We start from the raw sequence: 10,135 nt of genomic DNA, 5'->3' as shown, positions 1-10,135 counted from the left end.
AAACTTAGGGAGATTGAGATGAGCTCTTAGGCAGAAGTTCTTCCCTGTGAGGGTGCTGAGGTGCTGGCACAGACTTTTCCCAGAGAAGCTGTGGCTGCCCCATCCCTGGCAGTGTTCAAGGCCAGGTTGGACACAGGGGCTTGGAGCAACCTGCTCTAGTGGAAGGTGTCCCTGCCCGTGGCAGGGGCTTGGAACTGGATGAGCTTCAAGCTCCCTCAGAACCCAAACCATTCCATGACTTTCATACTTTGTTTTTACCTCAGGCATGGAACAGCCTGATCAACCACATCTATATGCACCAAAACAGTTTAAGACAGAAAAAAACCCCCAAAATAAGTAAGTTCCTCACTCGCCAAGCGCACCTTTGAAAGCGGGATGGCCGAAGCGATGGGGGTGTCCGTGGTTCCATCGGGCTCCTCCGTGTCCCGTCGCCGTCGCCTCAGCAGGCACCGCCGCGCCGGCGGGAGGCGGGAAACGCCGCGCACCGCCCACAGGGCGGGCTCCGGCCGGCTGAGGGGAGCCGGGCGGCGGAGGGAGACCCGACCCGCCCCGCCAGCGGCCAGGCCCGGCCCCGTTCCCCGCCCCGGGGGTTCCCGCGGGACGGCGGCGGCCCAGCGCCTCCTTCGTCTCCTGCGCAGGGCCCGCGGGGAGTTCCCGGCCGGGAAGTTTGCGGCCGGCGGCGGGGGGAGCCCGCGGGGCTCCTGTGGAGGTGCGTGTGGGGGAATGGGCGGCAGGGCCCAGCGCGGGCCGCTCTCTGCCCCGTCCCGGTGGAGGGGAGGCCGCGGCGGGTTGGCAGCCCCGGTGCCGCTCCGCTAAAAGGCCCTTTGGCTGTGGGATGGGGAAGAGCGGCCCTGAGGGGGTGCGCCCGGGGATAGCTGGGCCTGTTGGGCGAAGGACATGGGGGGGATGTTGTTTCTTCGACCAAAGTCAACTTCTGATTTCGTTTTTCCTCCTCTCAAGGGGCGATGCCGCCTAAGGATCGCGGCAAAGGCAAGCTGCCGGTTCCTCTCCCAAGAGACATGATCCTGAAAGACACCGAAGGGAAAGTGTGGCGACTGGGCAGTCAGATCGGCCAGGGAGGATTTGGCTTGATCTACTTAGGTAAAACAGTGGTGGTAATTAAGAGGGTAACTTGTAAAAAGTCTTTGCAACTTCCTAACATAAACCAGAATAGTTTTTAAAAGTTACTGTTGTTTACATGCTTGTGGTCAGCTGTGTTGAAGTGTGGTTTTCTGACGTTTGCAACACCCCGTTGGGTGTCTGTGTTGTTCAAATGGTGCTGGTGGTGCAGCGTGTTCTCTATGGGCTGTCCAGCCCAGTTTACTGGCTCCTAGTGTGCTTTTCTATGGAGTTCAGATGGGTAGGCAAGGTGCTGCTGCTGTCAAAGACTACTAGAGAGCATTGCCAAGTGAGGCTGAAGCTAATGGTGATGCTTTCCTTAGCTGCTGCTTTGGGCTTATGCCAGTCCTGTGCTCTGGAGCGCTCTTTGGGTTTCCGGTTACTGGAAATGTTCGCTTCTGGCCAAGAATACATCAGTTTCCATCCAGGATGCGTAACAGTAACAACACTTAGCTGGGTGTTGCCTCTGAGTTAAAACCTTTCACCAGAGGTGGAAATGCTGTTCTTTATTTGCTCTATCCTAGTGAGCTTTCTGTATTTCCTTCAGAAGAAGCTCTTGAGTTTCACTCACTTGGTGTTTTATGAAGAATGAATGGTTCTGAAAGGCAGTTTGTAAAGCATTCTGGGTCACTGGAGAGTATATAGTGTATGTTATTATTGCTGGTCTCTATGAAATGGCAAATCCTGTTTGCAAGGCAATACTGAGTTTGGGGGTTTTTTGGGAGAGGGTGTGTTTTGTTTCTCCCCATGGCAAATACATACAGGCAAACTAGTCCACAGTGACTGTTAGGAACTAAACTGAGCTTGTATAAGACAGCAGTAAAGAATTATCTAGAAGCAGTTTAGTACATTGCCTCTGGAGCCAAACACGTTTAAGTTAGAGACATGTTATATTGCTATATTGTAGAGTATTAATGTTTAAAACTTCATAAGCAAGTCACTCCTATACATAAATCGACTTCCCTTTATGCATAAAACAGTTATACTTTCTTTTTTTAAGCTTTTCCTTTTTATGTGTTTCTGCCATGGAAAACACAGTTTTGATTGTTTCCTATTCCTGGGGGTTTTTTTCAGTTGATTTTCTAATTGATGTTTCCTTCATATGAAGTGATTTGTTGGAAAATAATCTGTTCCTACACTGTTATGCAGCGTGAGCTTTCCAGTTAGTGTGATTTCCAGATCTTTATAATGAGACAAGTTTTCATTAGAACAGGCATCATGTGCCATGTGCCTTATCAATTGTCTTTAGTAACTCCTTTCAAATATGCTGAGCTGTGCTGGATTCAGTGTGGTTTCATGGAGGTGAAGGAGTTGTCCATCAGTGTGAAACTGTAACATCAGGCACCTACAGTAGAGAGAAAAAGCATGCTTTTTCTGTAGAAGGGTTAGCGTGTTTGCTCTTTTGGTATTTGCAGACATAAATGTAGCACTTGTGTGCCACTGGTCTCTTGGTGACAGATTTACTGTGATCTTTGTTACATCTGTCTGGCTATTTCATGGTGCTTGTCTGCTTTCAGCTATTCAGGAACATTTTATATTGCCCTGAAATGTTCTTCCTTTCCCTCTTTTTTTCCTCCTCATGTCCATTATGGTTAATCACAAAGAACTGAATGGCAACTGAGGACTTATTTTTATTTCATGGTGTGATAGTCCCATATGTGTTCAGATGTTGCTTCTCTAAAGTGGTTGCCCAGTTGTGCTCTTCTTCCAGCTATTTACGTGTGACTGTAAGCTACACGAGGGTGGACAATTTTACTTGTGCATCTGGACTGAGTTCATCTAGACTTCAGGTTTGAGTGGAGAAACTTTCTGGGAGAGGGAAAAAGGCATTAACTGGTACTTCATTCTGCTGAATGCACATGTAGATGAAGCAAAAAGATTTCAGTAACAACCTAAATGCCACTGCTTCTGCTTTTCTGCAAAGTAAGCACAGTCACTGAAAAACCTGGAGAAAACTAAGGCTGTGTATAAGTTTGCAAGTAGTTTGGTGTAACAGAAGTGAAGAAGTAAATGGCAAGAGTTGGTAGGTATGGCCCTACACCTACGCTTATATAAAGTGGAGGGTTTGTTTTACTTTGGACTGGATTTGGTGTGGTCTGCTCTGGACTAGATTTGGTGTGGTTTTCTCACCAAGTGTATGTTTGAGGCTGTTTGAGGAAACGGTTTTGAATCTTTACGTTGCTATTAGTAGTTGGAAACTCTTGTTTCTGGTTTGGTTTCTTCTGGATTTCATATCATTCACACATACCTAACTGCTCAACAGACTGAACCAGGGATTTCAACTAATAGTTACAGAGGAGCCAAAGGCTAGTGCAGTTTTAGAATATTTAGATTATTTTTTTGCTTTTGGTATACCTGATAGCTTATTATGACCTTTCCTGAAACATCAGTTGGTTATATTTGAGGGATGTTGTGCATAGAGCATGAATGAGATGTTACCATAAGAAAATAGAGCTTACCATGAGCTAAGAAATGATGTTGAGGTGTCTCTGGATATTGCCATTCACGGATAAAGGACAGGAAGACAGAAACGTGCAGAAGGCTCCCATGGAGAGAAAGAACAGAGAGAATGCAGTGCAGAAAGCAAGGTTGTAGTGGGTGTAGCTCTCTATGGGTAAGACAGAAAATGTTGTGTTCCTGAATCACTCAGAATATAGCTCTGTCATTTGCAGTCAAACCACACTGGACCTTTGGGTGTACAGCACATGGGATTTGGATGGTCTCACGCAGATTTGATTAGTTTTCTGCCTGATCACACAGCCTGCTGAGGTGATTTCACATATTGTGGTGTTTGTTGCACTTTGGCTCCCGCTGAACTGAGGTGGAAAGCAGTCAGTGGGTTAGTTAGGAATGAGAATACAATCTGGGAGCCTTGGTGTTACTGTTCTGTGGGGTTTTTTGTAAGTGGCAGCATGGCTGAAGGAATGTAGCTGCCACTTTTACAATGGTATTTGCATTCATTTAATCTCTTCTTTCAGAAGGGGAAGTGAATGATACATGTAGGACTGAACTGAAGGCTTAGTTCCTTGTGTAGCTCATCCTACAATTAAAAGGGGACATGGGCAAGATTTATCCGCAGATATTGACACTGAAGCTTTCTTGTTTTGTCCACCTCTTTATCTCTGATACATGATGTATTATGTAAATACCATTCAGTAGCTTTTTTTCACACTTGATGGTATGAAAGAGTTCAGCTGTCTTTGAGAGTCAAGAGGAGTGAAGTAGATGACAAACCTTTGAGAGTAAGGTATGGATGCTTGGTGCTGAGAGGCACCTTCTTCCTCTGTGCTGTTCAGACTAGTTTTTAGTGCATCTACAGCAAGATGTGAGAGGACCACTAAACTTTTCAGTGAGATGCTAATCCAGAAAGAGCAGTAGGGAGGTGGGGAAGACAAGGGAGTGGAGACAGGTTCGACTGCCTGCCAGATATGAACAGCATAGCCCTTTTATAAAAGTAAAGGTTAACTTTGCTGGCTATATCTTTTAATAAGTCTTTACAGTAGTGGTGTAAAGATTTTGATGTGCGTTGTTACAGCTTAATTTCCCATTAAGGCTACTCCATACTCCATTAATCTATATTATAGTAATATAATAATGTTCTTGAGAAATTTTGCAGTATCTCTGCAAAATCTATTTACAAGACATGCGTTCCATGGAAGGTCCTATTCACTAAATCAAAGCTGCTGAAAGGCATTTACTGGCCCTGAGTCCTAGGATGCAAATAGTCTCTTCAGGAGCAGGGCCTCTAAATTTCTAATTATGTTCATGAAAGTTACCTCATGCAAGTTCAGTCCTGCCTAACTTAACATTTTCCTTCGTTTTCTGATTTATTCCCTCTCTCCCATCTGTGCCATCTTGTCTATTTCTTTATTGACTTATTCCTTCCCTTTGATTCCCTTTTTGCGTTTTTATCTTGACCAGAGCAAATCCAGCAGCAGAATGCTTACAAATACCAAGTCCTCCCAATGCTCCTGAAGAGGAGAGCTTCCTCTGCTGCCAGAAGCAATAGAAGCCACCTAATGATGTTCTCTCAAGTACTGCTTTTGCCATAAAAAGGGCAATATGGATCATAAGCACAAATTAACTATGCTGTTATATGTTAGAAGGTTTATTTTATCTTTGTTACTGATGCTGATTTACTGTTGATTTGTCAGGCACCTCAGACACAACTGTTATCCCTTTGACAGAGCAAAATAGAGAGCAACTGAGGAAGAACATGACATATTGGTAGTCTCATGGCTGGTTTGTAGCCCTGTGGAGAACAGTGGCAGTACATTGTAAAATTAAGCAAGAGTTGAGGAGGGTGCTACTGAGATCCTTACATTCTCTCATTTATCTTCCTGATCCCAGTCAGTAATTAACACCAGTCTTTATATAAATCATTCTCTAGTCCTGCTGCAAGCACTCTATTAATGCATAATTTGGACTGAAAATTTAAACGCAGAAAGGTCACACAATGTTTTGTTAGGATTCCAGTGTCACAGTGAAATGTGCTGCACACAGCACTACCTGCCTACAGGCTTCTCTCTCATGGAAACTGATGGTTCTGCAAAATACTAATTTTTTACATTTATATACACGTTTTATTAGGTAGGGTCTTTTACAATAGAAGTTATTCCATGAAAAATGAGTTTTAATTGTATAATGTGGGTATTCGCACTAAGTGGTAGGTGAACACTAACAGTTTTGAAACCATTGTTCAAGCTGTTGTTCAGATGTTGCTGTTTGTCTGCTATTTTTGCATCTGTTGTTACAATATGGGAAGCTCAGGAAAGTATGTATTGATAAAGTCATAATCAAATTCAGCCCTGCTTGGAGATCAGTCACCAGGATAACCAGCACACTGGCATTTTCTTTCCCCCTCCACTCCCATTTTCCTTGATGGGAGCACATTCTGCCATTGTCACACTGATCATTCATAGAATCATAGAACAGTTAGGGTTGGAAAGGACCTTAAGATCATTTAGTTCCAACCCCCTGGTTTATGTTAGGAATTGCTTTAGCAATTGGTTCCAGAGAAACTTCAGCAGTTGCTTAAATTACCTTCACTGAAAATATTTACAACAGTGCAGCAAATGAATTAAAAATGCAGTAAAAATGACACCAAAAGATATATGTTCAGCAGGATTTTTATAAACTCAGTGGAGAGAAGAATATTAATAGCAAGCCCCTGTAATTAATAGCACTAGCAGGTACCTGTCTGGTTAGGGATGGATTTTTCTTAACCTTCAGATGTTAGAATGCATTTCAGCAAAGGTCTCATTGTACCTGCAGGTGTGAAGCTTAGTGTGAAAATAAATTCACTGGTAGACAAACACCACTTCAGGAAAGAGACTTTATATCTTGTTACTAATATTAAACTGTGTAAATATAGAGATAGCAAGCAGATGATCTAATTGTTCACCATGTCTGTAGGCAACCGAATCATAAATTAAGCCTGATTTCGCCAGTCAGTGGTTACTTAGAGCTGACCACGTGGTACAGGATCAGCCTGCACCATCTGTTAAAGAGGAAATACTCCTTACCTCAACTAGTTCTCTCTGATGGCTGCTTCCTCTTATATGTTCCCTCTTTCTTCTTTTTGTGGTCCTCTGTAGGCTAGAAGTCTTAGCTTGGAAAGCATAACTCATTTTGACACAGTAGTGTAAACCTGTTACAAAGTCTGCAGGGATCATTACTATTATGCTTGAATGTTCTGCCACATAATGTGTTGATTTGTTTTGTTTGTTCCATATGTATGAACATACGTGATTTGAGAGTCATTGTCATAGAATCATAGAATGGTTTGGGTTGGAAAGGACCTCAAGATCATCCAGTTCCAACCCTCTGCCATGGGCAGGGACACCTCACACTAGACCATATTGCCCAAGGCTCTGTCCAGCCTGGCCTTGAACACTGCCAGGGATGGATGCTCTTCATTAGTCCACCTTGAGACCCTGGCATGTGAAGTAAAACTAGAAAGCGAAGAGAGCAGATGTGGTGTTTGGGTTTGGTTTATCTTTTTTCAGTGGGGGATGTATTTCTGAGCAGTGTTACATGGTAACAGGAAGAGCTTTGGATGCCTAATGGGGGACACTCCTTTCAGATTTCTTTGGCACCTCTACCTTACTTATGCTGGCATAGTATCTTCTGAGTAGACACCATGTCAGACTAGTGGATGGGCTGGAGCAGAATCTTGCCAGAAAATGGTGTGTGCAGCAAGTTTTAAATATGAGAGGCCTGGACTCCCATCTGAGAATGTTGTGAGAGCAGACCATGGATAGCTTTTCTGCCTGGGGTTAAGGGATGTGTCATACCTATTCCAGCTTAAAATAATTAACTGAAAGTTGAAAACTGGCTTCCACTGCTGTGGAATACAAAACTTTGGCTCTAGTGAATCAAGATTAAGTCTTCATTGGAAGATGAGTAAGAAACGTAGTGAAATTTTTTACCAGTACTGAATGTTCTTAACTTGGGAGGCATTTGCAGTTATCTGCAAAACAGTTTAGCAGCTGAGCACCATTTTCTAACAAAACCAGTTTAGCTGGGACTTGTGGAAGGTGATTTCATAAGCATGGTACAGAGATATATGTAATTTGTGTAATAAACCCATATATTCATAAAGCTACCTAGAAGAAGAATCTATACAAAAACCATGTCATATAAACATTGCTCAGAAAAGAGTCTGTCCAGGAAATGATGATGCACCTTAAGTAACAGTATGAGCAGAGAAGCGGGTGTTCCTTGGGTTACATTAAAAATGGACTGCAAACACCCTTCAAGCACTGAATATTTCAGTTCTTGGGAAATATTGAATATTGTGAAGGCAGCAGGGAGAAAGTGATATCTTTTGTTCTACTTGGTACCAGTATTTCCCTCCATAGGCAGGAAATATTCAAAGGTGTGTGTTAAATAGTAGATACCACTGTTGATTTGTGTACATTTTGGTTTTAGTAACTATATTGCAACCCTGCATCTTGGGTTGGTTTTTATTGTTAGATGCTTTGAGGAACACTCCCGCACTCCCCTACTGCCCAATTTGTTAGCCATTGAATTTAACAGCTCTTGGCTTGACTTAAACAGGGTCAGAATTTTTCCAACGTTTTTTATGGGTGCCCTGTAACTTCAAAGTGTGGTATTTTTGAGGTTAGTTTTTATTCCTGCAAAAAAGTAAACTGCCCATGTTACTCTTTGGGATTAGTTAACCAATGAAACAAAGCAAAAACCCAACTAGCAACCCAAGAACTTCTGAAACCAATTTTATTCATGTTTCCCCAACAAATCTATCTTCCAAATAGCCAGCAGTGGCAAAGACACCAGCTGTGGACAGGAGCAGGGATATTTATCCAAACTGCCAAATCAATGCTGTTTTCTTTTCCACTGTGTAAACTTTGTCAACAAAACTGGTTCTGTGAGAGCCATTGAAAGTATTTCACCATATTCCAAATGCGACTGCCACAAATGAGCTGCTAAAACTGCAACAAGCACGTTTGAACTGGCAAATAGAATTGGCACGGTTCTTTGTCAGACTGCATGCAATTGTGCTGTGTGGTTGTAGGATATCAGCTCATCCAGAAACACCCTTTTGTTACCAAGTCTTATTAACATTTAGAAAGCTCCATTAATTAAAGTTGTGGCGCTCAGCAACAAAACGGATGGAATTCACCATTAAAGTGGATGATAAGACTGTAACTGCTGTGCCTGGGTGAAACTAGGGAATTCTGGACATTGGTTAATTTGAGGTGAGTTATTTGCTGTGTTGTGTAGGCACAACAGTTGGAAATGATGGCAAAGAATGGGAATCTTACTGCACAGCTTCATTTTGGAGTGCACGTTAAATTTGTGTGCTTTTCACTGGCGTTGTAGCTGTGACTGTGGGGTGGAGGGGAGGAAGGGAAAATAGAGCTGTGCCCTTTGCAAGTGTTTTGTGAGACTCATGTTGGGGTGAGACAGAAACAGCCACAGCCCCCTACACAGCTTCATCTTGCACCGGTGTTCACAGTTAACAATTATGCAGACAGTGGTTCTGATTGTGTACATACATCAACAGCACCACCCGCAACCTCCCAGCCCCAGGTATAAGGAGATTGTGCATCTCTAGCTGATAAAAGCAATGTGAACTGTAAACTGGGAGCTCTCACACTTGTTATGCTATTTCAAGATAACCTTTGCAAACATAATCTTACCATATAGTGCTCCTGGTACTCTATGTATGTACTTATATGCCATCAGAGACCTCTTGCCTATCAGCATTGCTCTCCTGCAGGGTCTCTGCTTACTGTCCTGCAGTCTAGCATTTAACTGCTTGTAATATTATAAATAGCCATGTGCTACCACACAGAACGAGGCTAGCACATGGCTAATTACGAGTATACAGTAATTAACTATGAGCTAAACTCGCAGGAGAGTATGTGGTGGTGGTCTATGAGGTATGTAATCAGACTGTTTGTTAAACCTTGGGAGCCTTTCCAGTCTGTTAAGTAACTATACATAGTAATGAGACAATTTTTTAAAAACCATTTATGTTTATTTATGGGCACAAAAAAATGGGTCTGTCTTATTTCTGAGCTGCACTAAAGTGTTGCTGCCTGATACCTGAATGGTTAATTAAAATGATGTAACACAAGGTACACATGCAGCTCCTGCTCAGCTGTACGTATGAGATTAATTGTCAAAGCCTTATCTGTGTGAAGTTTAGAGTGTTATTCATTGTGAATGTTACACCTTGTTTCATGGATGTGCAGTAAACCCAATAATACCATTTCTCCTTTTGTAGCTTTGAATGTCATTTTACTCATTTTGGGGAGCATCTGTTCCTGAATCTTGTTGGGCTTTGCCTGACTTTTCTCCCTTTTCACATTGTAACGATTGCCAGTTAGTTTCGGTTGTATTTTTCTTCAGGATGTTCTTTCAGTGTGACTCCAAAACCCATCCACACTGGCACAGTGGAAGAACCATGGGGGTCAGGCCCTTTTGCTGGGCTACCTCCTGTTAATTGCTCTTCTTCATTACCCTGACAGCTGTTTCTGTCTGTTCC

The 10,135-nt window shown here is 42.9% G+C and overlaps 1 protein-coding gene across 8 annotated transcripts in view; it reads left to right on the top strand.

Moving 5' to 3' along the window:
• Positions 1-552: 552 nt before the first annotated feature.
• Positions 553-10,135, top strand: part of VRK2 (VRK serine/threonine kinase 2) — a 70,592-nt gene continuing 61,009 nt past the window's right edge. For 7 of the 8 annotated variants that reach the window (XR_003991856.1, XM_030489595.1, XM_030489589.1 and 4 more), the window contains exons 1-2: positions 553-709; positions 961-1,101. Coding sequence is in view for 7 of the 8 variants with exons in the window: in XM_030489595.1 (XP_030345455.1) it covers positions 966-1,101 (136 nt within the window). In the remaining variant the exon portion in view is untranslated. The remainder of the gene's footprint in view (positions 710-960; positions 1,102-10,135) is intronic. The other variant, XM_030489591.1, reaches the window with a different exon arrangement.

The sequence above is a fragment of the Strigops habroptila genome, chromosome 6 (assembly GCF_004027225.2).
Source record: "Strigops habroptila isolate Jane chromosome 6, bStrHab1.2.pri, whole genome shotgun sequence".
Taxonomy (NCBI): Eukaryota; Metazoa; Chordata; class Aves; order Psittaciformes; family Psittacidae; genus Strigops; species Strigops habroptila.
Note: the sequence above shows the minus strand (reverse complement) of the source record. Positions and strands in the feature narration are given on the sequence as shown.